General features: G+C 40.6%; 1 protein-coding gene across 3 annotated transcripts in view; it reads left to right on the plus strand.

The window, feature by feature from the left end:
• Positions 1-17,176, plus strand: part of scube3 (signal peptide, CUB domain, EGF-like 3) — a 74,908-nt gene extending 57,732 nt beyond the window's left edge. For all 3 annotated transcript variants that reach the window (XM_082517802.1, XM_082517803.1, XM_082517804.1), the window contains 16 exons: positions 694-810; positions 2,212-2,334; positions 6,292-6,408; positions 11,904-12,026; positions 12,177-12,293; positions 12,383-12,478; positions 12,623-12,739; positions 12,886-13,047; positions 13,157-13,360; positions 14,169-14,330; positions 14,423-14,590; positions 14,664-14,825; positions 14,911-15,108; positions 15,196-15,348; positions 16,326-16,405; positions 16,692-17,176. In XM_082517802.1, the coding sequence (XP_082373928.1) occupies positions 694-810; positions 2,212-2,334; positions 6,292-6,408; positions 11,904-12,026; positions 12,177-12,293; positions 12,383-12,478; positions 12,623-12,739; positions 12,886-13,047; positions 13,157-13,360; positions 14,169-14,330; positions 14,423-14,590; positions 14,664-14,825; positions 14,911-15,108; positions 15,196-15,348; positions 16,326-16,405; positions 16,692-16,844 (2,252 nt within the window). In that variant the 3' untranslated portion in view covers positions 16,845-17,176. The remainder of the gene's footprint in view (positions 1-693; positions 811-2,211; positions 2,335-6,291; positions 6,409-11,903; positions 12,027-12,176; positions 12,294-12,382; positions 12,479-12,622; positions 12,740-12,885; positions 13,048-13,156; positions 13,361-14,168; positions 14,331-14,422; positions 14,591-14,663; positions 14,826-14,910; positions 15,109-15,195; positions 15,349-16,325; positions 16,406-16,691) is intronic.
• The last annotated feature ends 1,061 nt before the right edge of the window (positions 17,177-18,237 follow it).

Below are 18,237 nucleotides of genomic sequence, written 5' to 3' on the forward strand. Positions count from 1 at the left end.
AAAATTAAAGTCTGTGTGAAATTTGTCACTGTCTAGAGAAAAGACCTCAGCTATCCTGTCCTTACTGACTACCTGCCTTTTTCAAATCAGCCTAGCCAACATAGGGACCGGGGAGCTGAAATTGCTTTTTTATCCCCAAAATGCCTGGAAGGTTTTGTCAAAGCCAGGAAGGAACTGGTGGTTTCGTCCACATGTGTCTGCAAATGAAAATTCTCCCTTTTATAATGGAGGGGAGACATTTCCTACAGTACAAAAGGATTTTTGGAGGTCATAATTTGCTTTTACCAAAGAGAAACAAACCTTCTCACATACCTCACACATGCACAGACAGACACAACAAGTGAAGTTCCCATGTTTGGCTGTGTTAGCTATATTTCCTAATGACTTGTCTCCTTTCATTATTGACAAACTCTTTGTTTCTCTGACTGGTAATCTCTTTCATTGGCTGCATTCATTACTGTTTCTATCTTTACTCTCTTTTTTTTTCCTCTCTACCACTCAACACTTGATCAGCATGCTGCTCTTGGCCTGTTCACAAAAGTAATGGTGTATATAATGGTGTTTCTTGTAGTTTTTGCAGTTGCACCAGTATGCATGTCTGCTGTTTCAATTGGAAGAAATAAGTAGGTCACAACTGAATCTACTTTGTATTTTCTGTGGGGTTTATCTAACTGAATGCGTGTTTCCCTGCAGAGACCTGTGCAGTGAACAATGGCGGCTGTGATAGCACATGTCATGATTCAGTGACAGGAGTCCGCTGCAGCTGTCCTGTTGGCTTCACTCTGCAGCCAGACCGCAAGACTTGCAAAGGTATTCCCACCCATCGCCCATGGATGCAGGCAGCATTCAAGCTGCACCTGTCCAGCTCTCACTAAATTATTCTCCTGCTTGTCATTTTTCCAGCTTCTCTCTCCACATGCAGCCAACAGGAATGATTAAATAGTTATTCACTCCTACCCAAGTTAGAACCCCTTGTAACTTGCCAGTTAGATTTTCTGCAGAAACCACATTTTCTTTTGCAACTACAAGTTATTTAGTCTGTATCCATACAGGTGTCACAGATCTATCACTACCTTCTGCTTTTCAACAACATATTTTAAGAAATATTTTGTCATGGCACCAGCTTTCCCGACAGTTTTCTTCTGCACTGCCATCTTTGTGAGTGTTGGCAGAGCATCCTCAACTCAAGCAACCTGCATAATTTTGCTGTTTTTTTTTTTTTGTTTTGTTTTTTTGTGTGTGTGTGTGGTTTTTTCTTCGTGCAATCTCTAATCCTCTCCGAATGTTATGTGGAATTATCGAGACTTGGGGAAAACAAACATTGGATGTAGGTGAACAAAAGCAGGATAGCAGTGTGTCAGTGTGCTTACAGTGTTAGACTAACAACTCTAATAAAAATACATTGGCTTGTATTCGTTTAGTTTGAGAGGAAACAAGAGGAAAATGAACACAGGCAGCACTGGCACAAGAAGACAGACGCTCGCTTCGGGCCAGGCACTTCTGAGGAGTTGAGACAAAGATGAAGCAAGGATGGGATTATTTAATTCCATCTCTCATGCATTTATTTTAACCAGATGATGAAGACTCCCTCAAGAGACAGATGCCTCATTTGTGATGATGATTCAGAATTAATCAGAGCTGGTGCCAAACTTGCCAAGGCAGAGCAACATGAAAAGCAGGGATCAGCACATGACATATCGATTCAGTATTGGCTACAGAAATAAAGAGCAGAATAATCGGAAGGAGATGGACAATGATGATTTAGAGGCCTTACTGCTTCGGGGCTTTACTGTGTGAGAGCTGCACTCCATTAAAGTCACACGCAAGCTGATTTTTAGCCTATCCGAGGACCAGCAAGGAAACCCCTGAAGCTTATTTCCACAGAAATGACTGTCCTGTTTTGCACTGTTAGTCCAAGCTGCCTCATTTACATACATCTCCCACATACTATTCAGATTTAAGAACTTTTTTAAAGCCGTTCGTGTGTGTGTGTATTTTCTTATAAGCCCAGAAAACTGATAAATGATGATGTTTCTATTTGTCTGCTGAGTGTGTAAATAGGCCACTCTGTGCTAACGCATCGTCAGGTTTTTCCTACTTCCAAGTGACAAAAAAATTGCATGCTGTAGGTTTAAGTTCAGCGCTCTCTCATTTGCAGCTGCGATGAGTGATTTGATGTATCCGCTCCTCGTTATGGTTTTCTGTTCACAGACATTGACGAGTGCCGTCTGAACAATGGGGGGTGTGATCATGTGTGTCGAAACACAGTGGGTAGCTTTGAGTGCAGCTGCAAGAAAGGCTACAAGCTGCTAACCAATGAGAGAACTTGCCAAGGTACGTAGCCCGTTTCGTTGCCATTTGCCACTTAAATAAACAAACTGTCTCTACTTACTCCTACTCCAAAGCTTCTGCTAAACACTCTTTGTCTCATAGACTGAGATTTTTTGCATTAAATGACAACTACGACAAAAGAGCAGTTGCCTCCCGATGCCACAAAAATATGCGCTCGGAGATTTCTGTCCTTCAGAGAAGCCAAACCAGGCCTCTCTGGCATGTTTGTCCCTTATATTTAGTGGTAGCTGCTGCTCAGCAGGACCTGGGAGAACTAGTACAGAACAAATAAGAATTTGCAATGGCTGAACACAGGTGTAGGAAATTAGGGGCTCCAACTCTTAAATCTCTGGTTCTTGGATGAATAAAGCCACCACAGAAAAATACGCTGAAAAAAGACAGACAGCTTGCAACAATGGAGCCAAATCCAGCCTCTCTCCAAGTGAAAAACAGATGACATGCTATTTTTCCTTTCTTTGTATTTATTGATGTGGTCAATCAATATTCAGCCTGGTACACATCAACGTCATGCAATTGGTTCAGAATTGCTGCACTGAATCACACCACTCTAACACGGTACACAAGCATCGTGTGCGTTTGATGAAAACGTACTCTCTGTCGCCGTTCTTTGCAGCCACTCTCTTCTCTCTTTAAATCTATTTTCGGTGGATGCCTTTCTTTCATTATTTGTCGCCAAACAATGCAAAGTTTATTTTGCCAGAATAACACAGATAACTGAGAAAATGCAGTCTGTGCATGTCGGAATGTAAATCACAGCTTGTTTTATGTGGCACCATGCCTTAACCTACTCAGCCGTGTGCTGTTTTGGGCCAGGGAGTCAACTTTGGAACAGGGTTGTTCTTGTTTAGCGCTGTGTGTTTTGTCTGGTGAGAAGGGCTGTGATAAAGCTCGCCTGCTGTTGAGTGAGGTATTGCCATGCTTGCATACTCCACACTATTGAGTCACTTGCCTGCTACTCGTCTTGTCATTCCTATCGTGTTTTCTCATTTTTGGAAGGGGATCGGGGCAAAATAAAAGCTGAGTGCCTCTTAGTAAAGGTTAAAGTTGATCTTCTTTATTTGCCCTTTTGTTCATGTAGCTCCTTTGTGCTTGTCTTAGTTTTTTTTTTTACCCTTCATGTTGGAATGTAGATGTGTGGTTAAAGGGGCATACTGCTTATTTAGTATTACTTCCAGACTCTTGTTTGTCTCGCAAGAGACCTATTTGGGAAAAAAAGAGTGATTAAAATCAAAACAGCTGAGGTCCACAGATCTGTAATTTTAGTCTTTCATGTGGGGTGTGCTCCAAAAGCAAAAAAAAATCCATCCTACATTTCCCATAATGCAGTAATGCATTTACAAGGGTCATAAGGTTCATATTGTCAGTTGTAAAGGTTAATATGACTTCTCTAGCTCTGTAGAAGACGTTGTGCTGTTTTCATCACCTTTGTGTGCGAGATGTGGAGTAGGTCTCTAAATTTTTTGGACATAGCTTGGGGTCTAACAGGTATTACTTTGACTAAACAGCCAGGAGTAATCCTATCATCGAGCTCACTAAAGTGCATATAGAGTATAAATCCTGAAGTGAAAGACTAAGAAGATTAGGTGCACCTGCAGTAAATTTACAGCCATCCTTCTCCTGGTTTTGCTAATAGTTGCTGGTGCTTCGTTGCGTGTCACTGTGTTCTCTGGTATCAGTTACTCTTAGACATTTGCAGTCACCGTGAGGTGTTGAGATGTGTAAACTGAACTCTTGGTTTATCTTGGTTTAAACAGTCGTGGTGTTTCCCTGCTTTCAGTGGACCATGGTCCCTAAGTCAGGATGGGGCATGTCTGCTGAGCCCCTGTCAGCATTCCACCACCCACAACACCCTCCAGAATCTCCTCCTCCTCCTCCTCTTCTCACTCGTGATCCACATGAGGGCACTCAGATGTTCATCAGACCTTGTGTTTTCTCCAGAGGGAACATCAGTGATGGAGGCCTTATCTGTCCTGGATAAACAATAGTTGCCAGTGTTTTCATTGCAGTCGATCTCATTTGCCGTTTTATTTTGAGTAAGGTTCAAGGTTAAAGTGATGTGAGACTGCATAAAGGAAGTTAGTGACAGGAGCTCTGAGTTGCGATTCTCATCTGCATTCAGTGTGACTGCTATCCCCCTGCACGTACATCACCTCATGATGTCGTCTTTGCACTCCCACTGCATACTTCACCTTAACTGTCTTGTAAATAAGGGTTGTGGGAGTCCCAGATGTCTTAACACTTATGCTCTGTAGCATGATATCACACAAAACGGTGTAATGATAAGTTGCAGATTGACTTCTGGCGTCACTGGTTGCAGCATATTTTAAGGATAAACTCAGTCACCACGCCTAACTCCTAGAGGGTTTTAGACTTTTTATTTAAAAGTGCGCTTGAGTCGAGTTTATCCTTAACACTCCAAAAACAATCACTTTTGCAATGCCTCTTCCAGCGTGTGCCAACCCATGCTTCACTCATCTATCATTGCTTTTATGAATCTCCAGAGGCCTCCGCAGGAGACAAATGGCAAGAACTGTATGAGCTTGTTGTCATTTTTTTTTTAATACTTGGTTTGTGGTAAAAAAAAATTATGTTCTAGAAGATTTATTTTGTAAAAGATAAGCTGCACCAATTATACATTTTGGTGTTTTTCCAGCTTTAAAACATCAGCTTGTACGTTTCCTTCAAAGCTTGTGTACAGCTTTGTAAACTGATATCTTAATAAGCTATTAATCTCAGAACATTTTTATCTTTTGGTTGCTCTTACAACATGCCTGCCAAATATTAACCTCAGTGATCCTCATATGGTTTATCTGTCTAGTTTGGATTATGCCCAGTGCGCAAATGTCAATGTTTTATTTTTATTTTTTCAAAAGCCATGCAAGATTTGAGCAGATATTTATCAGTCTGTCTTCCTGCGTTCTTTAAGCCAGCATATCATTTAACCAAACATACTTAATTGCTGTGAAATACCTGTGACCTCCGTTTAATGGCAGCGTGTGCTTCCTCATAACCCAGAGGAGGTTCAGATGTAGCTGATGAAAGCATGATATTCCTGGGAAAGTCCTGAGAAACCTTTGTTTTATTTGCCAAGTTGATCCAGCAAAGTTGTAGCACATCCCCATTTTCCACCAGCATTTGCTGTCTCGGCTTGACAGAGATCATTACTGACATTAAGGGGAGCCTTGATCACAATAAAACCAAATGTCATCAGTCTCCTGTAGCTTCATGTGTCTGTCCTTATGGTCTTTGAGCCCATGACATTTAAGCAACTTATCAGGATCCATGTGTAAGAGAGACAGAGACGGGCAGGAAGGAGCTGATTTGATGTAGATTTGCAAGTGAAGCTGACAAGGTGAGAAAACCAGAGAAACTGAAAATCCACGTCTTCTTATCTGCACTCGTACTGTGACATGTATATCTACGTGCTATAGCAAAAAATGTGGATGTTTAAACGCACATTTACGTGTTGTCCAAGTAACAGACTGACAAGTCAAATTCTAGGACTTGTACCGACTCTGGCTCATTTAGCATGCTTAAGATGAAAGAGAAGGAAAGTGTTCCCAAGGTCCAACGTTAGCGTGGAAAAACCAACCCAAAGGCTCCTATTATCAGGTAAAGAGTGGGCTTTCTTTTGTCTCCTGCTGTGGCCACTTGTTATTTCAAAACAACTTGGACAATTTCATTTCAGTGCATCGAAATGGAAAACTGCATGACTGCAGGAGGTCAAGCGCTATACCATGCACCAAACAGAAGACGCCTTTCTTGGAAAATACTTTTTTTTTGTGACATATTTTCTGACCCATTGCAATTCTTGACAACCAAGAAATACAATACAGAAGATGAAACGAGGACAGATCCCATTATTATTGGAGGCTTTTTGTGTGTAATTTGTTGAACTGTTTGAAAAGTTTATAACAGCATGTCTTTCTATCTACACAGATATTGACGAATGCTCTTTTGACCGTGCCTGTGACCACTTTTGTGTCAACTCTGCCGGAAGTTTCCAATGTCATTGTCATAAGGGCTACGTCCTTTACGGACTGGCACACTGTGGAGGTGAGCCAGCATGTCTGTTTCTTCTTTGCCTTGTCTCCGGGTGTAAATCTCCTGTCTGTCACTCTTCCTCTAGAGCCAGCACTTCTGTGCTAACCTTTCATTTACTGCTCTTATGTTTGGCAGGGAAAAAAAACACTAGAAATACTAAAAATGTTATTAATTTTAACATGCCTACTGACAGCTTTAATAAAGCACTGCTGAGAGATTTTATAGATTTTACATGACTAATTTACAAAGTGTTTTATTTCTGCAGTAACTGTTATAAGACTTGCAGGAAGTTTAGCCATAGGCATTACAGTGACTGAAATGTCTGCGCAGCTTTTAGAAGAGCTGGCAAGACATTTTTACAGACACCCATTGTCCCCTAATGACGCATCCTAACAACCTTTGTGATCCTCTGACTTTCCAAGTAATGTCACAGTTTGTGGGTCTGAATGAAATGTTTCAAAATCGTTTTGTGCATTATATTTATATCCCCCTTAGGATGAATTATAATGACTTTGGATTTCATTTTGCTTTTCCTCTCATGCTACCATCAGCTACGTTTGTCCATTACTTGAACAAATGCCTTTAAACCATATTGTATTCTGACCACTTTCTAGGCTGGACTCTTATGATTTATTATTATCAGGTTGTCAGATCATCAGGACTGGAAAGAGATCATCTCCTTGGTAAAAACAGAATTGAATTTAAAATTCATCTCCTCGCATACAAAGTCTTGAATGATCATGCCCTCTCATATCTTGAAGACCTCAGATGTCTTTGTTCAAAGACTGAAGGCTTATTTGTGGTTTCTAGAGTGTTTGAAAGTAGAATGGGTGGTAGAGCCTTCAGATATTAGGCCTCTCTACTGTAGAAACAGCTCCAGTTTGGATTCGACAGACAGTCCCTCCAGTTTTAAGTTTAGACTCATAACTTTCCTTTTAGATAAAGTTTGTAGTTTGGGCTACATCAGGTGACCCTGAACCATCCCTTAGCTATGCTGCTATAGGCTTAGACTGCTGTGGGACATCTTTTCTTTTCTTTTCTTTTCTTTTCTTTTCTTTTCTTTTAAGGCACAAACTAGACTTTTTTTTAAGTGTCAATGTATAGTTACTGTTGGTGTTTACACAAGCTAAGCTCATTAATCTGGAGACAACATCCTTAAAAAATAGAAAAACAAAAAAACGTCCCTACATGCAGCTGCATTCTTGGGTAAAACTGAAGTGTATTTAAATGCTCACTCTGATGGATTACCTTTCACAAGCCAGGTTTAGACCTCTACAAGTCGATTTTCAAATGGACTGAAATGAGCTGAAACAGGTGGCTGCCTGGAAGGCAAGAACTCAATCTAAGAACTTACGCTACACTTGGCAGTCATATAAAGTGCAGACAATTTGTGCTGTACTTAATGTACTAAAACATGAAATAATATCATGGAGGTTATGGTTCTTCAAGGTGGAGTATGTCCATCAAAAATGGGCAGGTAGTTACTGTACCCTGGTGTAGAACAGATAGGAGAAACGGCCTTTGGTGTCAGAAGGTGGTGTGTGAGGGCACGTCAGATCTGCCAAGAGGCCCGCCAGAGCACATCAGGGTGTTGCCGCGATCCTTTGATGGAGCGTGTATCACCAGTTAGAATCTGCTGCTGTCTCCTGCACCTCGGGGCCTCACAGTAGTTTTGGGAGAGACATAGAGAGACGGCATATGCACTTGAAATACATAGCTTTGAAGTGACTCGTTATGTGTTTTTGTCTGTAGTTTGACAGGTCGACTGATCGGGAATGTTGCAACAGAATTGACTATACTGAGACTAGAGAGTGGTAACTTGTAGATGTTTGTGATCAGGAGGTGCAGTTAGTCAAAAACTGCATAGGAGTAACAGTTTTACATTTTTTGTGAACCACCTACTCTTTCTTTGTTTTTTTTTTAATGCTTACTTTCAATGGAGTCAGAGATGTGGTGGCAGTGCTGCTGGGTTGCAATACATTGTAAGGGGTTACTTTTATTTTTATCCACCCACTGTATGTAATTCTGGAATTACATAGTCTGCTGTATTTCAGAAGAGTTTAATAGGTTCACGGGATCCATTCCACACATGGGTAGCTGTATTAGCTGTCAGCTCAGGGAATAAATGTGCCAGGATTGGATTTGTAAGGCTTTTACTCACATGATGGACTGTGATCAGGCTGCACTGAGCTGCTAAAAGGAAAGAAGATGGTCAGGCGTAAATGACTCTCTATACCATTGTATAGAGCGCAAGTGATGAATGATTTCCCCTCTTTCTTCCCCCCCCCTCTTTTTACCACCACCACCGCTGTCGGAACTGTTAGATAACCCCAGAGATTTATGGTGATCGCTGCTGTACTTTCTTCGTCCCCAGCCACAACAGTATGAGGTTATGTTATCCCCTCTGTGGTTTATCAGCGGACATTATGGCTGCCAAACAATTCAGAAATCTGGTGTTAAACAATAGACTCACCCTAAACAAACCCAATTAGGTCAGTGACCTGCTGTTAAGCATTGTGCCGAGGCATGTCAACATTCCTCCCAAGTGAGAGTATATCCAGCCATTCTCCCTCTCGGCTAGCAAAACAATCTGCTCATTTTGCTTATCTGCTTTAAAAAATAGACTCAAACTGCTCGTGACTAAATACTTTTAAAGTATTTTTGAATTTACCTAATTTGATCCAGTCAGCATTTACCGTGGCAGAAAGGCATTTTTATCCTACGAAAAACATGTTTGTACATAGATCTATGAAAAAGATCTCTAAACATCAAAAAGGGTTCCAGTTGATACCTAAATACTTAAAGGGGGCTTATTAGGCTTATTTCTAGCTCCTTAATTGTATTCCTGGGCTGTAATAGAGCAGCTTTCAATAATTAGAAGTTAGCCCCTTAGTTCATCCACCCCTCTAAACCAAGCCAGTTTACCCTCTTTTACTAGTCAGCTTCTCTCTAAACCAGTTTTTCTTTTGCAAACCTCCAAAAAGCAGGTTGTTTACCATATGCAGATCAATATTAGGCAAAAGAGTCATAAACTAAGCATTTATGGTGCTCTGTACGTATGTTAACCTTATGAATTGTATTTGAAATATATGAAATATATTACTTGGACACTAAATACCCTGCAAATATTTGTTTTTGTTGAAGTTTTATAAACTTCCATGTACTCTTTGGGTGGTTTAATCTGACCTGAAAAAACATTTGAGGGAGTAAATGTAAAATTCCAAATGCTTTCAATCTTGGAAAGAAAATGTGGGACACATAATACAAAGGGTTGACATCAATACATGTAATGAATGCAATCCTAGTATATAAATAATGCGAACAGAAAAAAACGATCATTCAATTCACAAATTCCTTGCAAACTGTAATCTTGTTGGTTACAATAACCTGCCTGTTGAAGGCTGGATTCCAGTTAAATTCCACTTAAATTCATTCGATTATGGCCGAATGTTGCTGTGTCAGGAAAAATGATTGATTGAACAGGTTAAAGCTCAAAAGGTAGTCACACTTTCGAAGCGGTGAAATTTGCTCTTTAAAAAATAAATCATTACTCATCCTGAATGTGCTACATGAATACAAATTCCTTTATTGTAGCTTTGAGGGTTGATTGTTGCATAATGCAGAATAAAATGCCTCTCGTAGTTTCTGTTGCTTACAATAAGATACTCATCTAAGCTACAGAATGTTTTTTTTTTTAAGCTATAAAGAAAGGAACAAATTTTATCACACAATACAAACAGTGTTGCTGATGTAATGTAGGATCATGCACCGTAAGTGCCTTTTTATTCCAAGGACAACTCTGGAATCACCAAATGGTCATTAAAAAATCGTGCAAATTACTCATATTATATTCATGCAGCTGCAAAGTGAGAGGTATGTACTGCACAATAAATATGTCTTCAATTTTAACATTTACATTTTTTTTTTTAAACAATTAGTCCTATTTTTTGTTATTTTTGAAATTGCATATTTTCACTTTGGTGTCATGTTTATAGGATGTAGCTGAAATATTTGTAGTGCTTACAATCTTAAAAAATGTGGGGGTTTTGCTGTTTTTCCTTTGTTACAAATGATGAAAAAAAAAAATACTATGAAACAAAACTCTTAATGTCCAAAACTAACTGTAACCTAAACTAAAATCAATTTTAATGTAAAAGTAAATCTAAAAATTGCTCTGAGTTGACATATGATCACCCCTCGACTCCAGTATTTGGATTTATCCGTTGCATGGCTGCTCGCCAAACCACAAAAAAAGGACAAATTAAAGTGGAACTTTCTTCTTCTTCTTTTTTTGTTTTAAAGAAAATAAAAGGAGGGGGTTGGTGATTTATAAATATTTGTCCAATGCAGAAAACACTGCCCAGATTGCGCTTGGGGAAAAATTCTTCTTAAAAGCAACATGGGCCAGTTGGCGATTAAGCTCACAAAACTGATTACAGTTAAAAGATTTTGACATTTTTATGAACCCTAAATTTCTGCTACATGATACAAAGCAGTTGCAGAGTCTAAATGTCAGATCGTCTTTTTGTTCTGCCCTTTCCTTTCTTGGCTCGTCTCTACATCGGCTCTGTTAGAGCATGCAAAGCAAAAAAAAAAAGATTAAAGCGATCTGGAGAAATGTTAGAATAAGTCTATTTGGTCACATTTCAAATTTGGGAAGAACAAAGAAGTCAAAACAACAGTTGCTGGCAGATGAGCTCTGCTTCCATCAGATTTTCATTAGAGCTCTTTGTCCTTTAAATGAAGTGCTTTGATGCAGAGGATAAGCAGCACATCCCTCACAACATTTTCAAGCAGTTCTGGCTTCAGAACAGCAGAGCGCTACTGATGAAGTCATCATCTTCTTCGGGGAGTGCAGTGGCACGCAGACTGTTTGTATTCAGAGTGAATAATTGAATGAGACAAGAAAGAGCATTTCATATCAGCAAGCAAGATCATCAATCACTGCCATTATCTCCGTTTCTTTCCCAGTGCCACTTGTCCGTAGCCTGCCGAATCCTCAGCTCCACTCACTAAACTAATTTTCTGTCTGGCATCGACGGCAGCCAGACTGCATCTGGATCCCGGATGCTGTTAGTGGTTTTAGCTCAGCATGTGTTTGAAAAGTTGATTATAATTTACTGCTTGCCACAAGTCTTTCTCCTTGAAGAGCAGAGAAATTTTGACCATGAAATTGAATGTGGGTGACATCAAAACGAGAAATCACTTCTGTTTACACGCAAACGCATTAATCTTTCCAGAGCGTGAGGATGAATGGAACTGAGCTTACAGGAACTCGTCATTCATAGCTGTGCTGTTTTATAAGAGGCCTGCTTGTCTTTCATGTAAATCAGCAGAATTGACTCCAGATTGTTTTGGACTAATCACATTGTTTTGTTTTGTTTTTATATTTCTGTTGCCGTATTTGTCAATAAAAATCCTTTTCCCTTTGATATTTTTTGATCTTCTCCAGGCATGTTCAGATGTCCACAGGACATTTGTACTTATGTTAACACCTCTCTTCACAGATATCGACGAGTGCAGTATAAATCGTGGAGGTTGTAAATACGGTTGCGTCAACACACTGGGGAGTTATGAGTGTACCTGTCCACCGGGGTACAAGCTGCACTGGAATAAGAAAGACTGTATTGGTATGTAGCAGCACTGCCCCCAAGTGGTTGATTCACTGACATACACTCGAAGCGGGCCTTTTCCACATACTGCTTGTGCAGTCTTTCTCTCTACGCCAGCTTATTGGTGTTAACATTATGTGATACATTGTAGATTGTGTTTTCTCTCAGAGCCTGTGAAATGTCCTCCTGGGCTTGTAGCACCAAAGGCTACACTGACCTGCAGCAAGACTGGCAAGAAAGAGAGCTGCTCTCTTACATGTGCTTCTAAGGCTCACTATCTGGCAGGTATGTCACCGCAATTCAGAGTCGAGTCACAAATTATCTCAGATCCAAAAGATTAGTTTATGGACTTATTTTTGTGTGAACCTTTACAGAATCTGATAACAGCTACTCTGTCAGTTGTGGTATCCCCATCCTCAGAGGGAAGTCCCCCACTAGGCTGAACTCCAACAGCAGTCAGAGCTGCATAGGTTTGTCACTCTCAATATTCATATGGTCGCAGAGTTTTCGAGGACCCAACATGTCAATCACAACAGCACAGACAGCTGTCTTTGCAGGGATGGCAGTGTGATGTTTCAGTGTCCTCCTACCCACTGGGCTGTGTTTGTCTGTAGAGGCTCTGGCCCCTCCAGTAAAGCAGACGGCTTCTTTCAAGATCAAAAACGCCAAATGTCACCTGCATCCTAAGCTGCCTGGCCGAACTGAGGACAGAGGACGGACACTGGGACAAGGTCAGTCCTTAACTGGATATGTTCCTTTACAGATGCGTTGTTTATTTATTTATTTTAATATTTAAAGGTTGACTGCTCTATAACAGATCCAAGCAATGTATGCCGGTGCTGCCTTAAAGATATTATATGATATTGTGTGTCCACAGGAGGAGGGCAGCCCTGCAGCAACTGCCTTGTAACATTTGTCAACCTTAAATGTGACTCCTCCAAGAAAGCTAAAGGGCGACGTGCTCGCAACCCCTCCAACAAAGAAGTAACACGCATTACATTAGAGCTGGAAGCTGAGGTCAAACCTACAGATGCTACAGGTTGGACTTTTCTTTTTCCATCCCAAAGGAAAACCTTGATCAACTTAGTTGGTGCTTAAGACATAATTATTTAAAATTTTATTTACATTTTTTATGGACTCCAATCCAGGGAGTTGTAATCTCAGCTGCCTGAGACAACGGATGGAGAAGCAGGTTAAAACCTATATCAAGGCTCTGAAGAAGTCCATCAACCAGGAGCGCTTCCTCATCAGAGTTGCTGGTTTGGAATATGAGGTGGCCCAAAAACTTCCCCAGGCTGCTCCTATTCAGGAAAACTGTGGTCCAGGCTGGGAGAGGGACAGTGGCCGATGTGGTAAGACCAGAGAGCAGAAATGGTAGTCTTGGATAAGCTAATTTTGCTGCAAGGATGTATTTAGAAACTTAGGATGTACTCACAGCAGCCAATAAATACCACACATGAGCACGTCTGAGCTCCAAAGTTCAGTTAATTTGACTAACGGGAGCACTGGGTCATACCTGAGCGTCAAGTCTGGTTAACTCTGTCCTGGGCTGCTTGAACAGGTGGGCCCAGGCGGAGATTGGTTGGACTGTTGGTTATATTACAGAGCAATTGTGCCCAGTGTTAGTACACCCTAAATGTCAGAATATAACCTTACGAAATGTCACATTGTGCATCATTGTTTCATAGAAGGTGTGTCTTTAGCTAGTCTTCAGGTGAGGTCTCTACACAATAAAACTAATCAGTCATCACCCAATCAGACCCAGCCACAACCCTAGGAGATCAGCTGATTTAAGTGTCATCCAGTATCATGTGATGGCTCTACTATAATCCAGCTCTGCATCCAATTAGCAAATGTAATAAAGGACATGCAAGTTAAGCTGTTTTAGCCAATTGCTTCTGCCCCTGCAAGCTACTTTGGAACCCACTATCACCTGGGGTGCCAATAACAATAAAAAAAAAAAAAAAAAACTGTGTTCATCTGCTCTGGTTTGCTCTCCTCATGTGTTACAAAGATTAACCACCAGAATTAATAGAAATGATCCCAGATACAAATAACAAATGCATATTTTATCCATCCACGTTACACATTTAGTTAATGAGGAGTTATAGCTAAGTGTGTCCTAATCTCTAACTGAAGCCATTGTGGATGTTCTCTCAGTCAGATGTTTGCCAGGCTCTTACTACCACGGTGAGCAGGAACGCTGTGTCCAGTGTCCACCCGGCACTTTCCAGGAGAAAGAGGGGCAGCTGGCCTGTGACCTCTGTCCTGGAAGCGATGGCCATGGGCCTGTGGGCGCACGGAACATCTCCTCCTGTGCAGGTAGCCTTGTTTAAAGTCTCACGGACTATGTTAAACATCCATTTCTGACTCATTAAAAAGCCTGATCCCTGTGTTGTTCACATCAAATCCAGGCCAGTGTCCAACAGGGTACTACTCCAGCAGTGGATTCAAACCTTGCCTGCCATGTCCTCAGGGCAATTACCAACCAGATTTGGGACGGACCCTGTGCTTTCCCTGTGGGGGAGGTCTCAGCACCAAGCGGGAAGGGGCCAGCTCCTTCCACGACTGTGAAGTCAAAGGTCAACTTTTTATCTTTGCTGGGGGGAAGAAATCCAAACTTCTTCGCTTAATATTTTTACTTTTTCCCTGCAGTTGATTGTTCTCCAGGTCATTACTACAACACCACAGTACACCGCTGTATCCGCTGCCCTGTGGGGACCTATCAGACAGAGTTTAAACAAAACTACTGCATCTCCTGTCCTGGAAATACCACCACTGATTTTGATGGTGCCACAAGTGTCTCGCAGTGCAAGAGTGAGTATGAAAATGATTGTTTTGTGTTGTTCATTTTTCTCAGACATGGGCTTGAATTTAATTTGTTATGTTTGTGTGCGTCTAGACAGGCAATGTGGCGGGGAGATGGGCGAGTTTATGGGTTATATTGAGTCACCTAACTATCCTGGTAATTACCCTGCAAATGTGGAGTGCATTTGGAACATCAACCCACCCAGCAAGCGCAAGATCCTAATTGTTGTGCCGGAGATTTTCTTGCCTTCAGAGGATGAATGTGGAGATGTGCTGGTTATGAGGAAGAACTGTAAGTGGCCCTCTTTCATTAGCTTTCATTGAAATGTAGTAATTTAATCACACTATAAACCTGGTCATTTTTCTTCTTTAATACAAGGGTCAGCTACGTCCATCACCACCTACGAGACATGTCAGACATATGAGCGGCCCATCGCCTTCACAGCTCGGTCCAGACGTCTCTGGATTAACTTCAAGTCTAATGAGGCTAACAGCGCCAGAGGCTTTCAGATCCCCTATGTTACTTATGATGGTATGAAACATTATCACTTTTCTCACCAGATGGCTTAGATTGTGAACTGTTATGTGTCTAAAATTTTTCTGACCTTAAAAGGTTGTTTTATAAAATAAATCTTATATAGTATTATTTTTAATAAACGTGGCAGGTGACAGTCTTTTTATTTTTGTCAGTGTAGCTGTGTAAAAACAACACATATTAGCTTTTTTTTTTTTTTTTGCAAAAAGATGGACAACATTTAATTTGAATGATTGGCTAATTATTGTACATGGAAACTAGTGCTGTCAGCGTTATTCTCGTTAAAATGACATTAACGCCATAACCGCATTAATGCGGCAAATCTCCGTTAGCTATTTAGCGCGGGTCGCCCCGTGCGTGGGGCTGCACAACGGAGATTTGCGGCGTAACTGGAGATTTGCCGGTTTAACGCGGTTATGGCGTTAATGTCATTTTAATGAGAATAACGCTTGCAGCACAAAAAACATATCTGCCGTCATGACTAAAATGTTACATATTTTGCACCAAAAACAGAGTGCAACTGTGGTGGACATGCAATTAACTGTTACTATTATATATTTGTCATCTGCTTTTAAATGATCGATTATTCAGAAAAACCAAAAGTTGTAAAATAGAGGAAAATATAATTTTTTATGGCTAACAGTCCAAAGTACAAAGGAAAGGAATGTTACAGAGAGGCTGGAAAACGTGACTGTCTGACAGATTAATCAGTTTCTCTGCCACCCTGATGGCTTAGGTGTGTACCAAACACACACCTGCCTATGAATCACCTTTAATGTTACACTGTAGTTTCCCTTTACAAAAAGGTGACATTAAGTTGAGTCAAAGGGAGTTTTCCAGTATATGAATGAGTTTTTTTGCCGTGTTTGTGTTTATTTTTTCACCACCTAACTTGTTTTGCATGACCTGTTTTCAGCATGCTATGAGAAAGCAAGCAGTGATTATATTATGCGTTGTTGTTTTTATGAATTCAGAGGACTACGAACAGCTCGTAGAGGACATAGTGCGAGACGGAAGGCTCTACGCCTCTGAAAACCATCAAGAAATCCTCAAGGTTAGCCCAGCCCCCTTTTCTTTTTCCTTTTCCTGCTAACTGTATGCATCATTGGCATCATTCATTGTTGCGAAGGTGATTCATTGAAGAGGAAAGGTGTCGTAAGAATAAACAAAGCTGTTGTTGTGAGTCAGGCGGTGCGTTAATATTGACGAGATTAATGTTCTCTTACAGCTGCAATTTTTTTTCCAGTATTTAGCAACACCTTCAAATGTGATTAAGGCAGTAACTGAGAACTAAAGTGTGTTTCATTAAAGACTTTATACCTGTTGATTTTTCTTCACAGGATAAAAAACTGATAAAGACTCTCTTTGATGTGCTGGCTCACCCACACAACTACTTTAAGTACACCACTCGGGAGTCCAACGAGTTGCTTCCCCGCTCCTTCATCCGTCTCATAAGCAGCAAAGTCTCTGCTTTTCTGCGACCATACAAGTAAAAGCCACACAGCTGCCGACACGCCGGATCGCGACCCTCCCCCCCGATATCCCCCTCCATCTTATAGGCCACATCGCGCAACTCTCACAGGACTTAAAAACACGAGACATACTCTTACGTTTACCCTCTTATTTTTTTGTAGGCTTTGACAATAAACACTATGCAGACCTGAGAAATTTTCCAACACCATTTTTGTTTTGTTTTTTCTTTTTTGGTCAGTTACCATTCAGCACAGGTCTGCATTCCTGAGCTCAAACATTTAGTGGGGATATAGAGTATTGTGAGTGGGTTTGGTTTCTATTGTGTTGTGCAATGAAACCACACACACACACACACACAAAAAGAAAACAAACAATAGAAACGCCTATTTCAGACAGTAGGAGTGATGTTTTGTGCGTGCTGTCTGAGCTTGTTATTGTATTTGCTTAAATGAGCTCAACTCCTACCAATAAGTATGACTGTAAGTGTTGTGCAAGTGTTGTGTAACTCTGGTTCCATCTTCAGTGTCTGTGTGCTGTCCTCGAGGAGGAGCAGTTGTAAAATTCATGTCGCAGCTGCGGTCCAGCTCATTCAAAGCCCGACTATATTTGAGCTCTTAGAGCAGTTTCCAAGGGTTTTACTGTTAAAACAGTTATTCTCTGTCTGTTTAGACTGTACCAGCATTTTCCAACCTTCAGATTATTTCTGTTGCTCTTTTCCAAGCCAACTTAAAGCAAATACAAAAAAAAGGGTGGTTAGCTATTTTAGGAACGTGGTGGATATTATGAAAAAAGTTGTTGGGAGCCACAGAAATGAGATAATGTGATGCTTAGTGGAACATGTCTCAGAGAGAAAGAAATGTCTTTGAGGGACATTATGTTTGCTGCTTCTTTTAAAAGGTCACTTTAATTCTTCAGTCTCATTGTCTTTCTGATGTACGCTACACATTTATAATCTATAGGTTTAAAAACAAAGGGAAGCTCCGAATCTGATACACTATAGTTTCTACACCCAGGAAATTGATATTCCACCAGTTTTATAATTTGTTTTTATTATTTTTATTATTTTTTTTAGTCTTGTAAATAATGAAAATAAATTAGACGAGGGTTGAATTCTGTAATTACAATTTTCTTACACAGGGCCCCCAAAATAAATTTTTGCCCCTCATGTCCGACCCGCCAAAGTCCAAAGACACCCAAGACTGCTCAAATTTTATTCTGTCCTAAAGAAGACAGATCTTCCAAAGACCTCCCAAGAGAAGGCATGTGTAGTTGTCTTGGGCTCTAGATTTGCAGTCAGTCATTTCCCTTTATTTTAATACAGAGTGCAATGATTGAAAATGAATTCTTGGTTAAAGCCAAGTGTGACACAAAAACTTGTGAAATGTGTTTTGGGTTGTTTTCTTGTTGCGACTC

This window comes from Aulonocara stuartgranti (assembly GCF_965226115.1).
Source record: "Aulonocara stuartgranti genome assembly, chromosome: 20".
Taxonomy (NCBI): domain Eukaryota; kingdom Metazoa; phylum Chordata; class Actinopteri; order Cichliformes; family Cichlidae; genus Aulonocara; species Aulonocara stuartgranti.